A 25,875-nucleotide genomic window follows, 5' to 3' on the forward strand; every position below is an offset into this window, starting at 1 on the left:
TCTTTTTTCTCCCTCCCCTGTCTCCTTCTCTCCTTTCTCTCCTTTCTCTCTCTCTCTCTCTCTCTCTCTCTCTCTTTCTATTTCGTAACGACAAACACGGTGGTAAATAATGATTCTCGCGTCGACGAGACGCAAGGCGGACGTTCAGGGGGGGAAAAAAAAAAACGGGCGCATCGTGCTTCCCGCGAAATCTTTAATTTGTTCGAATCCTGACATATCCTCAAGGAAAGGGGAAATACACCGCATATAAAATCTCTAAAAATATAAAAATATTTCGACTGATTTAGGCACCATTTACATCATTCAGTATAATAATTTTTATTATATTTTACTAATGTTCTAATTTTCCGTAATAAAATTTTACCGTCTTCTCCTACTGAAACTACTTTTCGGGTCAAACGTTTGAAATATTATTTACACTTATCTGACACCGCTCCGTTAAAATGACACAAAGTTTCCAGGATAAAAACCCCGAGATTCAAAGAGTTAAAAATAGTCCAAATTAAAATTCTATCGGAGCGTCGAAACGTCCACGTGAAAAGCAGCCGTAACGGAAACGACTCCCTCGTCTATTTTCTCGCCGAGAGCCCATCCGAAACGCCTCCTCGAGAACCGCCATGGACGCCATGGCTGAGAAATCTCGAAGTATTAACTAATCCGGCGGAAGCGGGACATTTATTACAATTTACAGCGTGAGTGAAGTAAACGAAAACGCGCGTATCCATCGATAGCCTCCATCAAGGACGACGATCGGAAATTCCATCGGCCGCAGCACGTGGGACAAAAACGTAGACGAAAATGGGACGTACGGAGGAGCGTGACTAGAGAGACGATATTAAGAGCAAGATAGAACAGAGAGGAAGAGCGACATTTGGACGAGGGGAAGGAGGGCGTAAGACGGCGCGCTGCGATAGCGAGCGCATTCACGCCGCTTACTCAGCGACCACATCCCGTCTTTCGGCCGTCTTCCGGCCTGTCAGTAGCGTTTCGTGGAAACGCCTCTGGGCTTCCTTCCGGCCGTTTATCACCCGCTAGACACGAGCCCCTCGCGACTTCCCTTCCGAGCGCCGCCGGGCCGTTCGTCCTTTCACAAGGATACAGACATACGCCGCCCGGCTTCTTCGTGTTCGTGCCGGTGGTATGGCGCACAAATGCTCGGAATAAGCGCGACACGTATCCTTTTGGTATGCGCCGTCCCATAGTACGGTTTTTAGGGGCTCGAGCAGGATGGGTAACTGCCAAGGTAACTCGACATATCCGGCCGTGATCGGTGGCGTCGAAGTTACAAGACGGCACGAGGGATCCTTTTATCATTCCTCCCTGAGGGAGGATCCCTGCCTCCCTCCACTCGTCAAATATCGCGATATCTCGCAGTTCCATTATGCTCGACCCTATTTTTATCGTACCAAGAAACGCGGTAAATGTTTTAGATATTAGACTTGAATACCTAAAATACAAGTAGCGCGTATGAAATGGGAGGATAATAAATTAAGACAGAACGTCGGTATGTCTCGTAGTTACAATATTTTCGAGTGATTTTCACGGTAAGACTCTTCCCGTCTGCACATCGATCGTCTATTTTACCATACTTCGTCTTGCTTTTGAGCATTCCGAGTGCGCGGGAGGTAATCTAGTCGCTGACGAGCGACGGTGAAATTGAGACCACACGCTAATCTGTGGGAAATTCTGTTCATCCGCGGTAATCGAAAAGTAACCCGTATAATTGTCGCAACACAGAGAAATCGCGCGCGCGTTCCGCGTATTCTCCTCCGCTCTCGGGCGATTCGCGACGCGCGAAGTCAGGGGAGATAATTTTCGCGTAGGAGCTCCCTCGTGCTCGAGAATAACAGCCGCCGCGCATTGCGGACAATTGCGAAACGTCGCGGTCTGAATACCTTCTCAATGGAGATATCCTCGGCTTGAAATTCCTACCCGCCGCGAATTTGCACGCGTATACGTGAAGGAAAAGGAAGAGGAATGGGAGGAGGAGAAGGAAGAGGAGGGATGGACGGAGAGAAAGGAAGAACGGCTTTCCGCCGGAAGAGGACTCGCGCACCGGAGCGTTTCTAGTTCCTGTCGCTCGCCCACGAGCTGAATATACTTCCAAGTGAAATCGCTCCTCTAAGCTTCCTCACGGTCCTTCTTTGGCGTTTTCGATTGTCCGCGAGAGTATCGGATGTTGTTCGATAATAGACGCGTTCCTCGGTTTCCGCCCGCAGAAGTAATATTTCCGACACGGTCACACGAATGGAGAGAACCTTCAACGGCTTATGATAAATATAATGCAGCAGAGTGCATGTGTGTGTGTGATGAATAATGAAATATAATAAACAATAATTTCAACCCGTACACTTATTTGAGACAAAAGTTCCTGTCCGTTGGAGAGAATATTTCTGACCCGGTCAAAAACGATTCTCATCATCAGAAACGTTCTTCAAAACGATCTTATAAATCACAACATTTTACTCCAATGTAATCGATGTGTGGGCCTTAAAGGATTAGTAGATACGGTATATAATATACAAAATAAAATATAATGAATAGAATATAATAATGATTTCATCGCATTCTTATTCGGGGTACGAATGCCGAGATTCTCGATACTGAAGACTACAAGAAACTTCATGGCGTTGAATGAAAATTTGACGGGTCAAAAGTGTAATTTTTAACGAGAACGCGTTTTAATCTCCGCGCGACAAGACGCGACGGAAAATGCCGGAGTATTAATGAACTGCGTTGCGCGAGCGACAATTACATTTTCTTTCGCTTCGGTACGTTTGGAGAATTTCGTCACAGCGTATGCGTAATAAATTATCTCCGTCTCTCTTTACGAGACGGCGTTATGAAATCGTAGTGGAGAGATCGAGAGTCGGAGGTGACGAGCTCGATGCGACCAGCAACGTCGATCGTGTTTCTCGCGCCACGATAGCGTGTTGTTGAACTTGCCACGATAAAGGGCCTCCTCCTCCTCTCTCTGCCTGTTTCGTGCTAGTTGCACTCTCTCTCTCTCTCTCTCCTTTTCCCTCTCCGCCCCCGATCATTCTCGCTCGCTCAGTTCGCTCTTCTTCGAGCTTCCAACTTTCGCGTCGCGTCAGCTTTTATAGGGATGACACCGTCCTCCGGGACGTGTCAATCCCGCTGTTTCACATTCAATTTTATCGCAGAAAGATCAAAGAAGAACAGGAAAAGAGTGAACACAAACACAAAGAAGTAATAATGGGACAGTCAGTAGTATGAACAAATAAATACCAAGTTTGTCAAGATTATTTAGAGAAAATTCTCGAGTTTGTTCAATAAAATAGGAAAATTGAGTGGAAACAAGTAACGGAAGCTGAGCCCACGTGTACATCTTATTCGATGGCTTCGACGGTATCCGAGGAGCTTACAATCAAAAAGTGGAATTTGACAAACGAGCGTGCTCCACGCGAACAATTAAGAAACTAGTTCTATTCCATTAGAGCTCTATCGCACACTCAGCAAGACAACAAGCGAACCGGTCCACTTGTCGCTCGGCGGCGACCTGATAAAGGAAGCAGAAGAAAATGGAGAAGTAAGTGGAGATACACGCGAAACGAAGAGCACGACGACGATGAGGACGACGACGACGACGATGATGATAATGAAGAAGAAGAGACGACGAAGCTTTACGCGCGGTGGAGGTTATTTCCGCCAGGACCATCCAATCGTGAAACGCGCCGAGATCTACTCCCGGAGAAGCGGAGAAGAGCAAGCAAAGTGAAGAAAGAGAAAAAGAAGGAGGAAGAGCGCGAGCATGAAAAGCGCAAGGCGCTATCGCGGGGCTCCGCGCGCTCCCGGGTCATCAGGCCGAGAAAGCAGAACTCGCCACCGACCGAATGAGACCCGAACGAGCGAATGAATAACCCGGCCTGCCGAAGGACAGGAAAATGGATGGAACACGCCGGAGGGGTGAGGGAGGAAAAAGGAAACGGCAAGAAAACGGCAGGCCGAAAGAATCCGCCGGATTTCCGCTCGGCGTTAGAGCCGCCTATCGAGATCGGCGTGTTGCGCAACGCCTGTACGAGTACGCGCGTCCGTGTGTTTTTCTGGGCGTGTATGCGTATATGTGTGTGTGTGTGTGCATGCGTGCACGGCCGATAACGCACGATAGAAGTCGCGGGAGAGGAAGCGGATAGAGATGAATAGATAGGTTCTGCTCGCGCGTTCCCGGCGCTCTCCGCGGTGCACGCCGCACCGCGAAATCAAATCCGAGGGAGAAGCGACGCGGAGGGAACGGGGGAATTACGTAACGTCGAACGACACTCGATAGTCATTAGCGTCTCGTCATTAGTGTTACTTACCGAGTCGATCGCGTTTACGGGAAAGGCGTGGCGCGCTTGTAAAAGGCAGGAGGACGGAGGAACGTCGAGGGAGAATTCCGAGATACATGAAAGACGCGACGGATGGAGACGCTTTTTCAGGGTAGGCGCCGCGACATTGTCGCGCCGTCTCGTCTTCATTCTTGTCTTCTTTGTGATTACAAATCGGAAGGTAAAACAGTAAGGATCACTGACGAGAGAGGAAGAGAGGGAGGAAGAGAAAGAAAGAGCGAGGGACAACGGAAAGATTGCGAATACCTGCACATAGAAATTTCTCAAGAGATGTGTCTCAAGATACAATATAGATTCCTATCAGAATGCCCAAACTTGCTACAAAATTGCTTATCTCACTAGAATATCAATTGGGAATTCCGTTCTTATCCCAAATATTTTGGATTTTCTACCCGAGATCAAGATAGAAATAATGACTTGATTTTTTTAATGGATAAAATCGATATACTTTTAAATGGAAAAAGTCATTTTTTGTATACTAACATCAAATTAAATGGGACAAAAATATAAAAAATAAATATTTAAAACGTTTTGAGTATATATATAAATATTATTTTAAGTACTTATATTTTTTACATAATTATTATTTGTATATACTATTATTGTTTATTATTATTTTACTTATTTACAGGAAGAATCTCTCTGCGGATATAATAAATAATTCAATATGTGATAAAAAGAAACGAGAGAAGGAAAATATGTAATAAAATGTACAACTTAAAATAAAATAGGTAGTAACAGACGACGCGATGAGAGAGCGAGGTGGCGTCGTCGCCTCGCAAAATCGGTATGCGGATCTCCGCGTGCGAGATTCTTCGAGCAACCGCCGCCTCCTCCACCTCTCGCCAAATGTGTCGGCGTGCGCGAGATGCGGGGAAAAATCCGCGCGACGCTTGCGAGCTCACGTCGCCGGGCTCGCTCGTAAGCCGCGTCGCTCGCTTCCTTTCGCGGCGCGATACATCTCGCGCGCTCTCCTCTGTCGGGCTACATCCGGTCGTCCGGACGTTTGACAAAGAGCGCCCGACCGGGCCGGCAACAAACTGACCTGCGCTAACTGGAGTTTCGTGAGACTCGACCGACACCCGGGATCATCGTCGGGTCATCGTCGCGTTCCGCAAAAAGATCGCGCGCACCCGATCGCCACACCGAGTGTCGCATTCAACGGCATTCCGAGAGGAGCGGAAGTAACTTTCACGGCTGTAAATCCGTGCAGTTTTTCCGATCGCATTACCTGTCTGGAAGGCCCCTTTATCGCGTGCGATTTTCGGCGAGGCTGAATGAACCCGAGAGCTTTGTGGCAAAATCGGCTGATCCTACTTAAGTTAAGCGTGAAAGACTCGGAAATACGGGTCTGTCTCTTAAAAATACCTTCAAGACCAGACATTGTTCACCGATTCGGGGCGTGTTTTTTTTCTTGAAAGAGAAAACACTGCGGGAAGTGGAGAACACACACCCCGAGCTTTATTCGGGAATTTCCCGGTTCTTCCCGGGAAATACATTCGAATACGATCCTTTTCGCGTTGTGCGCGGGAGGTCAAGTAGTCTATGCGGGCGTCACGACTCGCGGAGACACGAACAGGCGTGTCACTCGTAAATCATTCGTAACGGCAATTCAAGTGTCACAGATCAGCTCGCTCGCCGAAAAATTGGCACGGAAAACTCTCTTTTTCCGTACGTGACTTCGGACTATCGAGAGAGCCGCGTAAAACGAAGCGTGCGTCAAAGGGAGATTCCCGGTGTCACCTGCGCGCTCGTCTTTCGACATATATCGTGTCTCGCGTGGAAAAGTGATCGATCGCTCGGCATCCGCGCGTGTCGTCAGGAAGGAAGGAAGGCAGACGGCCTGGTGGGGAATCGCGAGTTTGCGAAATCGCGATTTCGCCGTGCGAGCGTGGCGAGGACGACATCCGCTAGAAAACGTTGGGAAATATCGCTTAAGAGCAGCCACGAGGCGAGAGAGTGTCGGGCCGAGATGTCCCGCGGAGAATCGCGTGGGCCTCGGATACGTGGTCGGAGCTGCTTTCTATGCTAAAGGGCCCGGAATGCTCGTCGCCTCCCTTTGCGCGCTATCTAACGCCGCGCGACTCCTACGATATCGTCGCCGGGCTCTACGTAAATTCAGTCGTTCTTCGAGAGGCCGAGCCTCTCGAGAGAGAACACCCCCTAAGGCGATGTGCTGCGACATGCTTGATAATTAAACTAGTGTTACATTTTCTTCGGAGATATGAACGTGTAATTATAGAAATTTTAATATATATATTCAAGCGATTCTAACGTCTTTTCGACGGAGTGGAATATTTCGTGTCCGGCTTAGAGTTCGTTTATCCTCAGGGAAGTGACCAGTTACAGTTTTACAAGATTTTTTTTTTCTTTCTTTTTTTCAATAAAGATATCATCTTCTTTCTGTGTGTACGTGCAACGGAACGACGGCGAATCGTAAGAAAGAGATGTTCGAAACTTGGCAAGGAAAGAAAAAAAGACGTAAATTATAACGACTCGTTGCTTCTTGAGCGACGATACTGTGAAAAGGTAACTTTCCCAGATCCCGCCATCTAACCGCGGGGTTTCCGAGAACACCTCCGTCCGAAGGTGCTCCAGAAATCTGGAGGCTGGGCGGTCGGCCTGAAAAAGGCGTCCACCGGTGAAAGGGTGAAGAAACAGCCGGCCGGGTGAGGCGAAGTTGCGGCGCGGTGACAGACCGGCCCGCGCGTTAAATCATCGATCGCTCTCGCTCGCTCGCGCGTGGGTGCGCCAAGCACGGCGACGCCGGTGGGAGAATACATTTCGGATTTTTGTGCGGCGGGAAATTTGCGTGCCGCTAATGGCATCGCGACGCCTACGGGGCCCGCCGAGGCAACCTGCGACGTTTCGCGCGCTACCGCGTAAGGCGAGGCCGGAGAGGCCAGGCTGCCCACCCGATCCCTCCTACGGGAAAGAACGGGACGCGGAGAGAGAGAGAGAGAGAGAGACGGGCGGTTTTCTCGGTCGGTCGGATCCACCTACGGGAGCGCAAGAGCGAGACCGAGAATGCCGGGCCGGTCGCGGCCCGGAGCGGTTTATATGTCCGCCCGCTCGATCGACGCGATCGATCGGCCAACTGAATCGCCGTATTTCCGCCGAACGAGTTCACCTACGCGCGCGCCGATAGGATTTCTCGGTTACCCGCTCCGGTCACGACTCCCTCCCGCGGGCTCCTCTCCGTCTCACCCCTTCATCCCTCGGTCCGCGCGGATTCAATTTTCGCCGCGGGACTTCGACGTAAATTTCATTAATCTCCCCAGCTACACCGCGCGATTATACCGGCCTGGTCCCGGTTATTTTCGGATCCTGGCGTCTCAGATTCGCCACGCACGCTTTTTGTCGTCACGTTACCTCCCTCCCCGGCGGGGGATGAGGATTATGATGACGATGGAAGTCCGTTCCGCGAGTGTATTCGCGATTTGCGCTGAGACTCAAATTATGTTCGCCGCTCGTAGAAATGTAAATTCTTTTTTTTTCTCTTTCGTCGTTATCGTCACTTCGTGTGCATTTTTCTTCTATTCTCGTTCATGTAAGAAAAAAACTTTTCTCGTTTGCGCAAAATAAAAAGATGAATAAATAAGTTTCCGCGCGATGGATGGTGCCGATTCCCTTTCGACACCGAGAAGGATCGACGACTTTATTGACGCTCGCGCGGCGGTATTCGCATTCCGATAACGATGCGAACAGCACAAAGAGGAGCGTAGCGATTTGCAGCGAGGCAGAATCGAAGAGAAAGGGGCAGAAAGAGGGACGGACAGACGGAAGGAGAGAAAATGTAGAGTCTACTCACGTCCTTGCTCGGGACGCAGAGCGGCGTTCCTTCCTTGACGATGCCAGCCTCGACCATCACGCCGATCACGATCGGGTCCCTCGAGTTGTACACGTGCTGAAATCCAAGCGGATCCACCGCTTTAGGAAAAAGGAGAGAGAAAGAAAGAAGAAAAGCCGCGCGTGGAATAGCCGGCGCGCGTAAATCCCGCTTGTTTATCGCGCCCTTTCACCCCCTCACCTGCGGCAGGATCTTCAGCTTGCACGGGAACACGGCGATGTGCTTGTACTCGTCCCGCTTGCGCTGCTTCAGTTCCTCCCTGTAGGCGGTGAATTGGTCGAACAGGTGGTAAATAATGTCCGCCTGCATGATCTTGACGCCCAGCGAGTCCGCCAATTCCTGCGCGTCCCTCTCGATCTTCACGTCGAACGCGAGAATCGTGGCGTACCTGCCGGCAAATTTGACCGATCGATTTAGCGTCCGATTAGCCGGGGTTCTTCGAGGATTCTTCCAGGAAAATCGAGATGAAAGTCGGGAAATTATATCGGAGAATTTATCGAAGAAGTAGGGAGTATCGAAATCAGAGTTTACGCGGCAATTCGTTGATCCAGTTTAGCAACAACCGTAGTTAGTAAACTTTCGCGTCCGATTGGTATATTCTTCCAGATCTAAAAATATAGTCCAATTAAGTGAGCAAGAGCTCACTAACTAAGGTTGTTACTAAACCGGATTAACGTTGCACAGGCCTCTCGGATGGATCTCAAGGCTCGGCTCTCTCGGCCGGCCGTATTGATTTTGTGACGTCATAAGCGGGGAATGACATGCGGTAAGTTATCTGCGGAAACTAAAAAAATATATTTTTTTAGTTCTCCCCGAAAGACATGATAGTTTCATAATGGAAAAAGTTTCACGGATAGTTTGATAACGACAAATAACGGAACGAAGCGCCTGTAACAAAGTTTCATACTGAAACCGAGATCGATTTAATTTCACTGAGATGCAACGTGACGTAACGTGACAAATATATTACAGTTTAAACGACAACCGAGGCTGTACTCACTGGCTGTCGTGCTCCAGCATGATGGAAGCCTTCATGACGTCCTTCTTGACGACCGGTCCGATGCGAATCCCAGCGTACTGTGCGCACAAAAACGAAAAAGCAACGTTAGCACGAGTGAGAAGAGCGTTAGTTGCTTAACGCGAGAGCGATATCAGACGGCGAGAGACTTCTCATTACGCAACAATTTGCTCCGATTTCGCGTGTCATCTCGGCAACATTATTGCATAGTTTTCTCGCCGTTACGTTATTTCGCACATTATTATGCAATCGAGCGCCGAGACCGCGGTAACAATCCGACCACTGCCGCGAGTCACAATCGCGCGGGTCATCCCATGCTAACTCGCGCCAGTTTCTTACGCACAATGGGGACTCTTCATCGACGCTGACACTCGTCGCGCGTGATCACGTGAACGCGCAAAAACGCTCGGCTGTTTGCTTGTCCGAGGAGGAGTAACTGTGTGTCCCGAGTATAAACAAGGAAGGTTACGAGAGGGTCTCACGACAGACGTACAAATATTTACGAAGGAAGTCACGGCTGGCTTTGTGAGTAAAGACGAACGAATTATTCTCGCAAATATTCGCCACGAATCGAGACGGACGAAATCCCGTCGCGTTTAAAAGAGAGAAGAGTGATATCATGCCTAATGATATTATTACGCGTGAACTACAAAGTAATGGGATTTGTGTACACATGTAGGTGAAAGTACGAAGAATCATCCTTCAAAAAGACATCTTTATGAGATCAATAATGCGGTCGACAGAAAAATTCAAACGACGTTTGGACGTTTCCTTCGAGTCGCTCGAGTATATGCAGAGAGAGAGAATCTCCGTTAAGAATGCGACATATAATATTTCTAAAAATAAAAATATTCTAATTTATTTACATCGTTCGATATAATGCTTTTGTAAATATTTAGTTTATCTTAAAGAAAGAAAGGAACAATTTAACATTCATCACTTTTTTCATTTTTTATCCTTCGGACACCGCTGACCGAGCGATTCACGCGACGTGTTAGCATCTCCGAGCTGACGCTACGAGAGAGAGAGAGAGAAAGAGAGACGAATCTCTGGAATCATTGCCACCGACGAAACACCGCGGACTCCGCGGTGTTCGGGGGTCTCTCTGCGTACGGTCGATGTGCGTACGACTAGGCAAAAATAACCAGTGACGCATGCATGCCGCCCAGATTCGGTCCCGAGTCGGTGCAACGAGACGGGACGAGACGACGACGACGACGCGGCGCGACGCAACACGACGTTGAAATCGAAATAAACGCGACGATGCACCTACTTACAAACAAGCCGCTCTCCTCGCCGGCATCGCCGAGGAGACACGGTGCGCCACGAATCTATCGCGGTCGGGAATTGAAGCCGGCCGTACGAGAGTGCCATCGTCGTGACGGGATATACAAGATGTCCCTTGAAGATCCACCAAACAGACAGATACCTTCGACGTTCAAACATTTTTTCCAAGCGCGGATCTCTCCGCTGTAATTAACACGTTGACTGCCGAGTGAGAATTATCTCGTAGCCGGCGCGTGAGAAAAGAACCCGCCGCTCCGTCCACGAGAATTAATCCGCATACCGTTTCTCTTTCCCCCTCTCTTTCCAGGCGATACGTTTTTGCATCGTCAATTTTGTCGAATAATAAATATAAATGATCGATGCATCAATCATACAAAATGACACGTTGATTTTCAAACTCGGTTACCGACTTTGCGGTACGAAATGTGCTGTATTTCATCGATAAACCTTCGTGTATCGCTGATGATGAACGCTCGGATCTATGTAGGGTGGTCTCGTTAGAAATCGCCTCGAAATCGGATCTCGCGCCACGGTGTAACTCCTAAATTATACTTTACACCTTCGTCACAGTGATCACACACCGTAATCGAGCGCGAGGAGTGGACGCGACGATCGCCGACATCGCGGCATCTTAATTCGACGGCGATACGACAAGATCGTATTAGAGGTTCATCTCTATCGAGTTTATATCGCGCGGACAGAAACGAGCCGCTCATTTCTAATCGCGAGTAAACACTCCCCCGGTTATACGGACGCGGTGAACGCGTTCCCGCGAAGAAACGATTAATTAAGAACACGCACGCACGCTTATTTCCGATAACTGGTCGGTGGCTGATACTGCAACATATTAAACTCCGCCTCAATCACCGACCGTAAAGACGAGATATACTCGTGATCTTCGCTATGATTACGCGCGCGCGCCTCCCTATCTTTCCGGTTTGCCAGGCAGATATCAGTTAACCGCCCCGATACGATGTCGGTGTCTAATAACGCTCGGCGCTCGATATATGGGACTAATTGCCGCGTAAAGAGTCCCGCTCAATCGAAGTTAAACACACTGTAAATATACCGTAAGTCTCAGATCTTATCTCGTCCCCTTTCATTCCCCGGCGCTCGTTACTCGTCGCTGGTGCGTACAGTATTGTTTTGTTTAATTATTTTTAGAAAGCTCCATTGTATCCAAGGGTGTCTATTGAAACCCGTAAAAAAAAAAATTCCCGAAGAATTCCCTGACTTTCCAGGCAATTTGTGAAAAATTTCCGGTAAAATGAAAGAAATTGTACGAAAAGAAAAACCTATTTAATATTCTCTCCGTGTACAGAAAAAAAGCGTTCCAGCGTGAAAGAAATCTGGTTGGACGCGGTTGGTCAAGGGATTAAACGGTGATGAATGACGAGACGTCAGACACGCTGACGCTTAACAATCCCGAGTAAATGTACCGAAACCCGAAGAAGTTACTATCTCGAAACACGACTAACAGATCGCTCTTGTCTTCTATGGAACACAAGTTATTAATACTTTCCTCGGGGTCGGTCAATTCGTTCAAAGGCACGTCGGTCTCTCAAGCGGAGATGGCTAATGTACTCCGCGCGGTTACCGTGTGTCCATTCCTACTTTTCTACATTTGTACTTTATGAACTCGGGAGTTAATCAGCCGTCGTAAAAAGGGACGAATAAATAAATATCTTTAAAAGCATTCACACACGCGTCCGTTTCTCTCTCTCTCTCTCTCTGCCTCCGCACAGCACGCACCCTCGAGCCGCGTCCTCCGCGATTGTAACGATAATTATTCTCTCGCGGATATATGCGGACCATGATAGCTCCTATTTACGGGCCAATTCTCAAGCCGGTATAACCAGGCTCGCGGCCGATAGGCGGCGGACGATCGAGGGAGAACGAGGTAGAGACAAACGAACGAATGGACGGACGAGCGAGCGAGCGAACGGATGAACGAGCGGAAGATGATACGTTCCCGAGGACTTTCCGAGATAAGCGTATTTTAGAACTTCCGGCGCGCGTAAGCATTCCGATCCTGACGTGCCAGATGCCGCGCCGGCTCTATCGGCGCGCACGTTTTATCGCGCGTTCACCGAGAGAATGTGAATGTCGGAGACGCGAACGAAAACGGACGATACTTCGATCGCCAATTCGATCATTCGTACTTACACCGGATCGATGTAACGCTAAAAGCTGCTATACATGAAATATATAAAAATATTTTGTACCTGTGTAAGTCCTTGTAAGTTTTGTGTTAAATATATAATATATCCGTGTGTTAACATTAATTACGCGTAATACAAACGCCGGGTTATGTCGGAATTATAACTGAAATTATGATGTACGTTGTAATCTTTATTAACGTACTTCATTCTTATACATCACTAAAGATTACAACGTACATATTAATTTCGACAATGATTCCGATATAACCCGGCGTTACAAATTTGTAGTAATTAAAGCATTTTGTAGTAATTTTCATTACAATATTTTCTCCGTCTATTATTAGCGATCATCGCGAAGTCGATTACTTCAACTCACTCGAGCACTCGAGTAATCTTTCTCTCTCTCTCTTCCTCTTCTCGAAGTACGTTCACTTTTCTAGCTTTAAGATTATCTCCCGAAGTAGTTTAGCCGACGAATCAACAGGATTTCGACAATAGCCGTGCGAGCTGGCGTGAATTCCCGTCGACGACGTCTCTCCTGGTGCGCGATCAAAATTCGTAGCGAGTCGCGAGTTGACGATACTTCGCTTTGGAGGAACGGATGCTCTCTCGAAGAGGAGGAGAGGGATCGCAGGGGGAGAAGAACAGGGCGAGAGAGGTACTGGCGGCGATGGAAAAAAGCCGAGAGAGAGAGAGAGAGAGTAGAGAAAAAGAGAGACGAGAAGGAAAGGACTGAGAGAGAGAGAGAGAGAGAGAGATCTAGTACGACGAGAAAAGGCGGACACGGCAGATGTTGCCGGCGAAAGAAACGCCGCTGGTACAAGCGGGAGGAAGTTGGGAGGAAGAGTAAGACGGTGAGGAAGCGGGACGAAGAGGGCAGGACGGGGTGGAGGAGGGGACGCACGGGGGACTGTAGAGGAGGGAGGGAGGTGCTTCCGGCATTTAAAACCAGCCGTCGGGGCACGGATCCTCTTTAGCCTCTCGTCGTAACTGCGGCACGCTCGCCGAAGAAGGAAACGCTAATTTATTAAACTCGCCTCCCGTTCCGCTCCTCCTGCATATCCTGCCCGCGCCGCGCGTACGATTAGCCATCACCGAAGGACGACTCCCGTGCGCGCGCCTCTTTCGGCGCGATTTCGTGGCCACCGCCGAAGGTGGGCTTTTTCGCGCATCCTTTTCTCGCGACCCGACATGCCAGGAAAGGAAGGACGTGCGTCGTCCCAAGAAGTATATCGAGCACGAATCGGTAATAACTGAACGAGGCACGATGATCAGCACGGATATTGCGTAATGCACGATTTCCTTCGGGCTTACTTTGCGTCTCGTTTACATTTGTGCGTTCTCGCGCGTAGCGTGGGTCTTGTTCGATTTGTCGCGAGAATATCGTCTATTCTTTTTAGCTGCACTGCTGAACTGGTGCGATAAGTTAGAGTTAGGCAAGTGTATATTTTTGTCTCGCTTCAACTTGTTGCACCAGTTCAGCAGTGCAGCTGAAAAAAACAGACCAATAAACAGCGAGAGAGAGAGAGAGAGTGTGTGTGGGAGAGAGACGGAGTTCGGAGACTTTGGCTGGATGTGCGTCTCGCAGGAGAGAACTAATAAACTTACAAATTATCTGTAACTGTCTTAATCTATAATCTATAGCTACAAATCATCGGCGACCTGAACAATATTGACTGTAAAGAGACGTTTCGCAGAAAAGCTAATTTGCTTATGGGAGAGGATCGTAGAAATATCCCCTTAAGTCTTAAAATATTTTTTCTCGAAAATTGGTACCCACGTTGGTACCCAATTGGTACCCGATTGAAATATTTTTTGACGATTTTTCACAAAGATTTTAAGATAGTTTTTCAAGAAAAACTGAGTGTATATATATACATAAATATACGAGCATCTAACGATTGTGACAACTGGGGCTTAAAGGGACACCTGGCGGCGGAGGGGGCGTACCTCGGCGAAATTAACCGAGATTCGGTCAGTGTTTAACGCGTTAATCCGTAACTTTTCTCGATCGCTTCGTAAAAACGCGCTCGCGACGCGGCGAAGCGTGCACGGGCGCTCGCTCGCTCGCGTCCGCGCCCCGCATCCGCTCCCATGTCCCCGGCATATGCAGGCCGCACTCATATGCCGCGGTTAGAAACAATGCGAGGAAACGAGCCATCTTTTCCTGCTGCACCGGCGCGGAAGAGGAGCGAGCCGCACTTCCGCCCGCCCGTGACGCGAACGGTCGACTCGCAGGTAACGAGGCGCTTCCGAACGAACGACCGGCCAGGTGCTAGTGGCGAATTTTTCAGAATGACCGCGGAAACTACGAGGGCCGGAGAGGAAACCGCTGACACGCCGGCGGATATACGGGAGCTCCCTCGACAAAGGCTGGGGGATTTTCTCGATTTTCCTCGTATCGAGCTCGCTCGCGCGGACTCCCACGTTCCCGCGGGGCCGCTCGAGAGCTCTCCGCGAGATTTCTTTCCTTTCCTTCATTCTGGAGGCAAGGAAAACCTTCGTTAGTGACTCGATGACTATGTCTCGACACGTTCTCTGCCGCATGGCTCATCGGAACTTTTCGTTCAGGTAGTTTGATATTTCGAAGTGAAACATATTCGTTGAAATATTTTTATAATTAATTAATAACGAGACATACGTGTTATTTAACAGAGAAAATGTGTCTCATAATACGATGAAATTATCGCGTGTCATTCGACCGATAAAACGCGTCTCGCATAATGCGTGAGTTTCACGTGACGCGAGTCACCGGTAAGTCACGTAAAATTAATTCGGCGCGTGTCAAGGAAAAGACAAAAAAAAAAGAAAAAATAAAATAGTTGCAAGTTTCACTCGCAGATCCGACGTTAAAGGCAACGATCGACAGATTTCTCGGACACTACGGTGCAAATGTCGTGCCGAGGACGACCAGCCGACAGACCGATTGGCGGCGATAAACCGGATGAATGGATTCTCGCCGGCGGAGAATTCGAAAACTGGCATCGCCAGTCAACCAGTCAGCCAGCCAGCCAACGGAGCGGAAATCCTAATTACGTACGATTGTGTAATTTGTTAGACAAGAACGATAGGTATCGTGGCGGTTATGAAAATGCATTAGTCTCGTTTCGAGGGAACCCAGCTTGATGCATAACTGGCGTGTAAGAAACTGCTGTCGTGCCGAGTGTTCAGAAACAATGCGAGGAAGCGAACCATCTTTTCCTGTTGTGTTCGCATTGAAACGGAGCCGAGAACGCGCCTCCGTCCGCTTGTGACGGCGCGATCCGCTCCGCTCCGGCTGGATACGCGCTTCCGAGAGAAACGCACCGAATAAACCGAGCCACGCTAGGCGAGCATACAAGGTAGCTCGCGAAAAAGCGCCTCGTATTCCTATCGTCGCTGTCGCAAAAAAAAAGAGTAAAAAACAGAGAGCATCGTCGAGAAAACACTAACAAGGGAGTAGCGCGAATGTTATCCTATTGAAAAATAAGCGGATCGACCGGAAAACTAATTTAATCAAGTGAACTTTTAACCTTCCGATTGCCGAGCGAGCCGGTGCGCCCTACAAATGATTTTTTTCTGGATAATTCTGCCGGACAATTTTGATAGTTCTTATGAATTTTTCTTGGATTGATTCTTGTAATTAAGAATAAACGACGTTATGCATTCATGCATTGATATGTTTATTTATTATATTTTAATATAATTTTTAACGTAAAAATTTTTCGGGGCCAGCCGTTCGCTCCACTTGGTAACCGAGAAATCAGCATCGGAGTCGAAGGGTTAACAAGGCTTGAATTGAGAGACATTATCAATTTTGAGGAAAGCTCTTTGGGAACGCTTATATCGCGAATTCAGACACCCGATTGGAAACGGGGGCTTACATTGCTACGCAACCGACAACTTGAACGGTCTCCTTCTATCGGTCGCGTTTTCCAAATCAAGGCTACCACATCGCACACCGCGCATTCGGGCCACAAGAATACCTGGACGGTGCCATGGCCCGAAAACCCACAGCTAGACCGGAAGTGGAACCCGCACCACCGTGCGTCGCCTTTTCCACACTCGGCGGCTCGAACCGCCGGCGCGGATTGTTTTCGAGCTATTACCCGAGTCTATCTATCTACCTGCCAGCCTACCTGCTTGCCTGGCTGACTGGCTCGCGACGAGCGCTATATAAGCAGGTAATCGTCAATCAACGCGCGCTCGCGCGCTGCAGGTTCCGAGAAGAGCGTAGCGCGCGTCCCGATTAAGCTATATATTCCGATCCCGTTCGCCTAAACGGGACGAGGAGGACAGGAAGACGCCCGATAAGAATCGTTAATTCAGCGAGCCAGCCGCCATTGTGTGCGATCGATCGCGGATCGCTCGCCGCCCCGCCCTCGTCGTTGTTCAATTACGCGAATACGATACTCGGTGTGCTCGTAATAACACAGCCCTCCTCGTCCCCGCGCGCTCGGAGGCAGCGCTTCTCGGACTTCTTCCACAGTCACGGAACATTCTTGACCTAAAGACACCACGCGACGATCCTCCTCTCCGGCCATTGAAATGAAAAGTTACGACTTCCTGTTATCCGCGGCTGCGAATGTGAAACTACGCTGCAAAAGAGAGAGAGAGAGAGAGGCTGTTGTTTTCTGATTTCGTCTGCGTACAATCGCTGACCCCTGCCTCTCGTTTCATTCATTATATTGTTGCAATGTTGTACTCGAAACATGGAAGAGACTCGATCGTAAAACGATCTCCGTGAGTGAATGAGAGATTCGAGGGAACAAGCCACGTGAACGAACCGGCACGAGTGATTCGAAGCGGAAACGCTTCGAGCGAGAGCCGCGAGGCCGATCCGATCGATTCGCAAGCAACGCTCGTCGCCGTGAGCGTGAAGGTGGGTATACACTGTGCGAACGAACAGCGAATGTGCGAAGCCAGCTCCGTGTGATATGGCGAATGTTGGCAATTATTTACGGGACGAACGGGGCTCTTTAGTATACAAGAAATTATAATAATAATAAGATAGTACGGATTCCATTGTGGCGTACAGTCGGTCATAGGACGGTTGCAACAGTTTCCTTTTCTCCACATGTTTCGGAACACACAAAAAATACGATGAAGCCGAAATTGTCAAAATTACATATCACATGTAACTTTGATACATATACATATCTAATTTTGACAGCTGTCTGACCATCTATTGCCTTCATACTTGTGAATCACAAGTTCGTTCCGTCGTATTTCTTATGTGTTCCGAAGTATGTAAGGAAGAAATCCGTTGCAACCGTCCTCTGTGCACATTTTACAAAATGCAATAAACGAGGGTTCGCATTCGTCGTTCGTACTCCGTTCGTTCGCTCAGCGTATCACCCAGCTTCAGACAAACCTCGTCGTTCGTGTTTCCCGGCAACGAGTCGAGATGTACCTCGTGTCGTCTTCGAGTGCCTCGGAGACTCGCTTTCTTCCTCTCTTTCTCGGCTCGTTTTTGCAGGGCGCCTTTGCGCATCCGCCATCTTTCCCGGCGACTGTCCTGAAGTTGCAGCGATTCCTGAATCGACCGTCTGTTTATACATACATACATACATACATACATACATACGTACGTCCGTCGATCCATCCACCCACGGTGCCCGCGCGCCGAGTGTGGGCAGTTTCCTGTACGTTGATCACGTATTCCTTTTTTCCAGCCTACACACGTCCGCGCGCGCGCGGGTCTCCATGTTGGCGAATGCGAGGCGTTCCGAGAGAGAGGAGACACGCACCACATACACAAGTACGTCCACACGTCGGACGTGTACACATCGGCAGCGCGTGTGTTGCGTGAGTTTAGTCCGCAAACCCTCTCTTCCCCTCAGCCCCGTCTTCCCTCCTCGTCCACCTCCCTCACAACCGGTCACAACGCGATACTCAGCCCTCTCCTTTCCTCCCCTCCGCCAACCCCTCGACCCTCCTTCCCCCGTTCGTCCCTTTCTTGCCGTGGAAACGTGTCTCTGTGTGTGCACGTGAGGAAGTGGCGAGGAAAGAGGGAAGACCGAGAGGAGAGGCCAAGCGACCGTGCGTGCGTGTCTCTTTCGCGTGTGCGTGCGATAAACCTGACGTCACTGGGCCACGTGATCGCGCGATCACGGTGGGGGGAGCCCATTCATAACCCGAGCAAGGACAGGCTTAAGGCCGTTTCGGACGGTGCGTTACCTATACTTCGAGTCTCAGAAGATGACAGGAAGTTTTTGCCGTGTGCTAGCCCGGCTGTACCGGAGGCACCGGCAAAAAATACTTTCGAACGGACACATTACCCCCCCCCCTCTCTCTCTCTCTCTCTCTTCCTCTCTANTTCGATTTCTCCCGACCTCTCTTTGGCCGGCGAGTGTGTGCACCCGCACCGCTCGACCGTAAGATAGAATGGGGAAATGCGGCGCGACGCGGAATCGGCGCGGAATCCCTCTACTACTACGGTCATTGTAGCGTAGCCAGCGTTGTGGAGCTTGTTGTGAATGATATCTCGGAGTTCCCCCTCCCTCCCCTCGAGATAACGGGATATTTTTGCCATACCTCTCTCTCTATCTCTCGACGCTCTCTTATGTAAATATATACGATCGTGCACGCTTGTGTCTGTCCGATAGCGCGAAGGCATACGTAGACGCGATTACCGCGAATCATTCGCGCGACGTGAACACGCGTAGTTTTTCTCTATAAATAATAATATCGCCAGTGAACGAGCGACGTGTTTACACATGTGTGTGCGCGCGTACAGCACGTGCAAATACGCGATATTTTGTTCTTGCGAATAGTTCGAGGATGATCCGCCTCTCTCTCTCTCTCTCTCTCTCTCTCTCTCTCTTATCACTCGCTTCTTTCTACCGCATGCGTTTAGTTTTTAGTACGTACGTTGATAGAAAATTATAGTTAGTCTCGATGCCAAATATATTTTATAGTGGTAGCAATGTACGTATGTAGGGTTATTATCACTGCACGGAAAAGATAAAGCCTGATTGTATTAACCAGAAAAAGAACAATCAGATGCATTTGGTTGAAGAATACTGAATTTCTGGTTATTCTGGTTGCGTAATTGCGTTATACGTTCAAATAACTACGTATTATGCTATTTGTTTTATAAGTTTGTTTTAAAGGGTCTTGACCTCAGAATGAATATATGCTCTACTCTATATATAGTGAAAATTTTCGTGTTAAAACGGTCCATTGAAATTGTTGTGTTACTTCAACACGGAATATGTTAAAAAGCACACAATGGCAAGTTGTAAATTAACACATTCACCTTGTTGTCATATTACTTTTTAATACAATTATCTTGCTAAAGTAACATGAAAGCAGCTCAGCGGATCGTTTCTAACGAAAAATTCTCTATTCTTCTCCGCTCTCTCTCTCTCTCGATGGGAATCGAGATTATCTCGTCGAGACTCCGCGTCTCAATTAGAGCTCGCGCTCGTGCAATTGATGGACGATAAATGGACACGCCATCGTACAACGCAAGTAGCAACCGCAGTCACGTTTTATTTGGTACGAGAAAAAAAAAAATTGATCGGCGCAATTTCGAAAATGGCGACGAATTTGTCGTCGATACGCTTCGTCGTGGCGCGCGTGGGACACCCTATAGAAGGCTGCGAGGCGTGCCCACGGTTGAACAGCGCGGCTGATAGCACGATGGATCACGAGTACAAGCACCGTGTGCGACCAATGAGCCGTATCCTGCTAAACTGTTAAGAAGGAAGTGGTTCGTTGCTGCTGCTGTTGCTGCTGTTCTCTCTCCATCTGTCTATCTATCTAGCTACCGATCTATCTGTCTGCCTGTCCGTCCGTCTCTCTCTCTCTCTCTCTCTCTCTCTCTCTCTCTCTCTCTCTCTATCTATCTATCTATCTCTGCCTAATCTATCTATGTGATTGTGTCGATGCACACACTCGTTTCGCTTATTTATGTATCCGCGTGCTTTGCCTCTTTTTCCAGATTCGACATTCTCTGCGCTCATACATATTATGCACAATTGCAGCTGAGCTTTGCGTTCTTTCTCTTATCCGTTAAATACATTGATTGTAGAAAATATGCGGAGAGATAGGAGAGATGAAGAATTATGATATTTGTGCGTTTACGCAGACAGATAAGTTATATGTACGCGTCTCAATTACTAATTAAACAATGAAAATATCAAGGTAATGTGTCGCGATTCTGTCAGCTTTGCACGTAGCGGCGGTGTAGAGCGAACGATTACAGAAAGCGCGACGTACAAAGAAAAGCGAAGCAAATGAAATTAAGAAGAAAACACCGAGTAAATTATTACTATTGCTTATTTTTATTTCGATATGTACGCGTGTATATTTATTTGTATATTTCTTTTCTATTTTTTCTACTCTTTTTGTATTAGCAAGAGTATAGCTTTTTTTCTTTCTGCACATTTTTTTCGCATACTGTACTTGCACTTAATCCCAGGATGCCAATAAACATCACTATCTCTCTCTCTCTCTCTCTCCTTCTCTCTTGCTTATTCTCTTATATAATTTTGCACCTAACCCTGATCTGCCGTCTTTATCTTATTTCCATATCAGCAATTTCTCGCGCGATTGCACGGATAATGTCGCATGCAGTTGGAGAAAAATAGTATATATATGTACTCACCGGTATCTTGCTGCTCTTCAGGAAATCCAGTAGCGCTTCAAGGGCGCCCAAAGTAGAAGCCTGGACGTAAACTCCTCGTTCAGCTAGCCGTATGTTTCCAAGGGCGCTCGACAGCTCCTTGGCTATCTCTTCCTTCAACGCTTCCACCTCATCTGGTTTCTGCGCGACTTGCATATTTAAGCCTGCACACACACATTAACTGGATTTATCTTCGGCACGCGCACGCAAAACAATCGACCGTGTTTTATTTTGGGATACGTCACTATTCATAAACTGACAAATCGGTCTCATCGACGTATATAAGGTATATTACCGGCGATGGCCTTCTCCAGATCCTTCGCGGCAATTTTCACTCCTTGAGCAGCCTTGACTTCGCGATGTTCCTTGAACTCGTTCTGAAGCGATACACGCGCGAGTGATAACACATATTTCAAGAAACGCAATTATATACACCACGAGGAATAATAACAACATATCGTTTCACACGTATAACAACAAATACGTATCGATATATATATATATATATATATCCAGCGAACAGAACTTGTAATTCTGAAAGGATTACCTTAACTCTGAATTCCTTCAACGGCTTCGGCATAAGAAGCGAGCGAATTTGCGTTACAATAGGTCCGTCCGTGCCAGCGATAATGACCGTATCGCCCTCCCTTAGCATTCCATTGACTAGAATACAGTCTATCGTGGTACCAAGTCCCGGCAATGCTTTGACTTCCAATACGGTAGCTTGCAGCTCCTCGCTGTACATCAGTCTCCTGGCCAGAGGGCCTTGACAAGCGTCGACTATTAAGGCCAACAGGTTGCCCATACCTTCGCCTGCATATCACAACACGACGTGTAAATGTGACCCGTGAAAATTGGAAAATAAACCGTAATATTTAAAAAATATAAGTATAAAAATGCACGCGTCTTGTAAAAATTAAGAAATTTAAATTGAGAAATTTTGAAATGTTAAAAACATGTACTTATTTATTATAACATTTTTTAAATCATCATAATAATACCTGTTATGGCACTGGTTGGGACTAATGACACGTAACTCCTGGGATCTGGATTCTCGTAAAACAACGCCGCGTTCAGACCCTGTTCGGCGAACTGTACAATGATCTCTTTCGACCGCTTTTCGAATTCCCGCTGAGTATTAGGTGCTTGATTCTTCACTATATCCTGCACGTCCATAGGATTCAGTTCTTCGGCAGCCTGCCAATCGTATAACCTGGAGAAAATCGAATCGCCGTGATTCACCCGACGCAAAAGTCCGTCGCGAGTTGCTCAAAACTGTGCGGCGAATACCCCCCCCCCCTCCCTCCCTCGTGCAGGATGTGAACTTACCTGTCGATTTTATTGAGGGCGACCACGAAGGGACATTTCTTCGCTTTCAACAGATTGATACTCTCTAACGTTTGTAGTTCTAGCCCGTGAGTAATATCTACAACTAAGATCGCTATATCACAAAGAGAGGACCCTCTGCTTCTGAGATTGCTGAACGACTCGTGACCGGGCGTGTCTATGATCAGGAGACCCGGGATTTTTAATTTCTTATCGGCGAACTGAAAGCAAAGGGAAAAACACAGATGTGACGTCGCGTATCGCGTCTTCAACGCGCTCGTGAGCGCGCCGTGTGTGCACTTACGCCTCTCACGTGTTTCGTCGACTTTTGAATATCCGCAATTGGCACATTAGTCGCACCGATCTGCTGAGTTATGCCACCGGCTTCACCATCTTGCACCTTCGTACTCCTCAGTTTGTCCAGAATCTTCGTCTTGCCGGTATCCACGTGGCCCAAAACACAGACGACGGCCGCCCTCAGATTATCCAGCGACTTCTTCTTCTCGGCCTCGATGCGACGATTCTGGATCCGCTCTCGGACGCGTTCCTTCTTGCGCGCGGCATCCGGCAGCTTATCCTCCACCTCGCTGTCCTCGTCGCTCTCGTCGCCCTCTAACTCGGACTCACTACCGCTCTCGCTCTCCATCTCACTCTCCGAGGACTCCTTCTTCTCCGACTCGGCCTTGACGGGAGTTCCCTCAACCGGCTGTTCTTTCGTCTTCTCAGGGGTCTTGGTAGCATCGTCCGATTTATCTAGAATCGGTCGATTGAAACTCGGTTACTTCGATATCCGATATGCAGGGTGTTAACACATTGCGGCCGGATGACGAGATATCTCGTATTTCATATTGCGTCGTTAGAGGCGAAAACATACCTGGCTACTGGATACGGTTAGCAATAAAATGTCTGGTCCGCAATGTGTTAACATGTGGGCATAATTCCAGAAATGAATTCGGAACACAAAAGTAATACGAAAAGAAATATAAAAAAATAAGAGATATTTGTACACATATCTCTTGTAACCATATATGAGACAGTACCTTCTTCCTGCTCGTCCTCAGTGCTGTCGGCATCCCATGAGTCCTTAACATCGTCGTCCTCCTTTTTCTCCTTCACCTCCGTTGGCTGATCCACAATTTCCATCTGCACTTGATCCGCAGGTGCTTCATTATTCTCAAGCTTCTCGTCTTCCTTCTTCTCTACACTGACTTGCTGCTTCAACTTATTCGGCCTGATTCGCGTTCCTGAAACAAATTCGAACGGTCAATACAATGGCTTTACACCGGTATTTTCACGATCGTCTTTTTCGTATCTTGCGATACCTGGCCTGGGTTTCTTCTCTCCAACATCCGGCAAGTCAAGACCCTGTGCTTTGAGCGCCTCGATCATAGCTTGCGCCCTGACTCTGTCTTGTTTCTGCTTCGTCGTTAGGAATTTCCCCTCCGCCTTCAGCCTCTCCTTCCGTTGCTTCTCCTTCAACTTCTTCCTCTCCTTGCGTTCCTGTTCGAGACGCAACTGTTCGAGTCGCGCCTGTTCCCGTAATTCTTCCTGTCGCATCCTTTCTTCCTCTTCGCGTTTCAATCTCTCTTCCTCTTCCTTCAACTTCCTCAAAGCTTCCTGCATAGCGGCAATGGTTTTCTTCCCAGGACCTTTGCCTGTTGCAAAAATATGATATATTAGAGAAACAGTCAGTCAAGCAAACGTCAGATGACAGGCAAAATTACCTTTCTCTTTAGCGCCTACTCCTTCTTCCTTAGCGCCTTTCTTCTTTTTCTTCTTGCCATCTTCAGGCTCAACATCAACGTCGACCTCCAAGCTATCTTGCTTCTTTTCAGGTACAGGTTTATCATTCTTCTTATCATCAGCTTTTATTACTTCGTCATCCTCTACCTTTTTCGTGCCTTCCTTGGTAACTTCCTGTTGCAATTTTTAACTATTAATACTAGAATGAAAAGTCCCTACGTAAAACGGATCTGTACAACGGACAAATTCCATTTCTCATTTACCGCTTTTTTCTGCGCCAGTTTCTTCTGCTTCTCCCTCTCCTTCTTCTCCTTCTTTTTTTGCGCCGCTGTTTTCACAGTGCCAACTTCCACGTCCATGTCTTGTCCATTATTTGTTTCCAGGGCTGCTGCACTACTGTCAGCTTCCTCTGCTTTCACATCGTTCCTTTCAGCCTTTTCCTTTTTCTTATCCTTCTTTCCTTTTTTCTTCTTGTCTTCGTCATCAATCTTTTGCTCACTGGGCTCAGGTTTGCTTTCAGCTTTGTCCTTAACTGGTTTCTCTCCGGAATACTCCAAGGCCAACTCCGCCAGAACTTTCTCGATATCATCATCACTGTCATTTTGCTTTCTCCTGGCTGTCAACACCAAAAACAATAACGTCGGTTTTATATAGACATTCCAGTGTTACTGAAAAAATCAAAGAGTCAGATTTATTATATAACATGTATAGGGCACTACTTATAACAAAACATAGCAGCAACAGCTATAAGCACGGATCAAACGTGTTTCACAAATCGCGATATTAATCACGATACAATGATCAGGGTCATTAACTTTCACCACGGTATATATCAAGAGAACAGGCAACTTTCACTTTCTGCTTGTCCGAGCTGGTGACAAAGTCGCCCGCTTATTATGTAGTAGATTCGAGCGCTTAAGGAAGAACAGTCTGAGACAGTCGCGCGTGTTCCGGTCTTACGACATTACCTAATATCCGGTAACCTTACGAAACTGAACTCGTGAAATGTATTCTCGCGAATGTCGATAATTCGCTTCCTCATTTCGAGAAACACGACGTCCGTCGACGAAACGTAACGAGCAACGCTTGGCCACCATACGCGGACTCGGTGTCACTGGTGATGTGTGTCCTGAACGTGACACGAGTTCGGATCGCGATTGAGGTTAGGTTGTAGCAGACGACATTTGCCACTCTCTCGGTAAGAGAGCGAGAGAGAGAAAGGACGAGAGAGCGGCGTACGACAAACGGGCTCTCGGGAACCGGCCGAGATCGCACATATGTTAATTTGACGTTCGTCCCCGTTCTTTCTCCGACGAGTGCACGGTCGACCATCACGGCTCACCCTTTTTGCCCTTCTTCGGCTGAGACTCCTGCATCCTGGCCCGCTGTGATGGACGTTCGTCTCGTGCACGTTCAGCTTTCCTCCGAGCTCTTTTACTTCACGCACGAAGCCAACGCACTCGACGCACACGGAGTGATACGCGAACGTGATGGGATAACATAGAGCAGCGTAGCCGCGAGAAGTCACT

General features: G+C 48.0%; 1 protein-coding gene across 9 annotated transcripts in view; it reads right to left on the reverse strand.

Moving 5' to 3' along the window:
- The window catches only part of LOC106750080 (eukaryotic translation initiation factor 5B), a 39,121-nt gene extending 13,246 nt beyond the window's left edge, over positions 1–25,875 (reverse strand). For 3 of the 9 annotated variants that reach the window (XM_014630157.1, XM_014630152.1, XM_014630156.1), the window contains exons 1-15: positions 25,689–25,875; positions 24,610–24,962; positions 24,328–24,520; positions 23,926–24,258; positions 23,644–23,847; positions 22,908–23,356; positions 22,607–22,824; positions 22,279–22,490; positions 21,825–22,090; positions 21,573–21,654; positions 21,260–21,441; positions 18,020–18,194; positions 9,200–9,276; positions 8,380–8,587; positions 8,161–8,256 (exon numbers count right to left, since the gene is read on the reverse strand). In XM_014630157.1, the coding sequence (XP_014485643.1) occupies positions 8,161–8,256; positions 8,380–8,587; positions 9,200–9,276; positions 18,020–18,194; positions 21,260–21,441; positions 21,573–21,654; positions 21,825–22,090; positions 22,279–22,490; positions 22,607–22,824; positions 22,908–23,356; positions 23,644–23,847; positions 23,926–24,258; positions 24,328–24,520; positions 24,610–24,962; positions 25,689–25,722 (3,082 nt within the window). In that variant the 5' untranslated portion in view covers positions 25,723–25,875. Of the gene's footprint in view, positions 1–8,160; positions 8,257–8,379; positions 8,588–9,199; positions 9,277–17,223; positions 17,244–18,019; positions 18,195–21,259; positions 21,442–21,572; positions 21,655–21,824; positions 22,091–22,278; positions 22,491–22,606; positions 22,825–22,907; positions 23,357–23,643; positions 23,848–23,925; positions 24,259–24,327; positions 24,521–24,609; positions 24,963–25,688 lie in introns of those variants that run through there. The other 6 variants (XM_014630155.1, XM_014630159.1, XM_014630158.1 and 3 more) reach the window with 4 other exon arrangements.

Source organism: Dinoponera quadriceps, unplaced genomic scaffold, assembly GCF_001313825.1.
Source record: "Dinoponera quadriceps isolate SergipeBrazil2010 unplaced genomic scaffold, ASM131382v1 scaffold4444, whole genome shotgun sequence".
Taxonomy (NCBI): domain Eukaryota; kingdom Metazoa; phylum Arthropoda; class Insecta; order Hymenoptera; family Formicidae; genus Dinoponera; species Dinoponera quadriceps.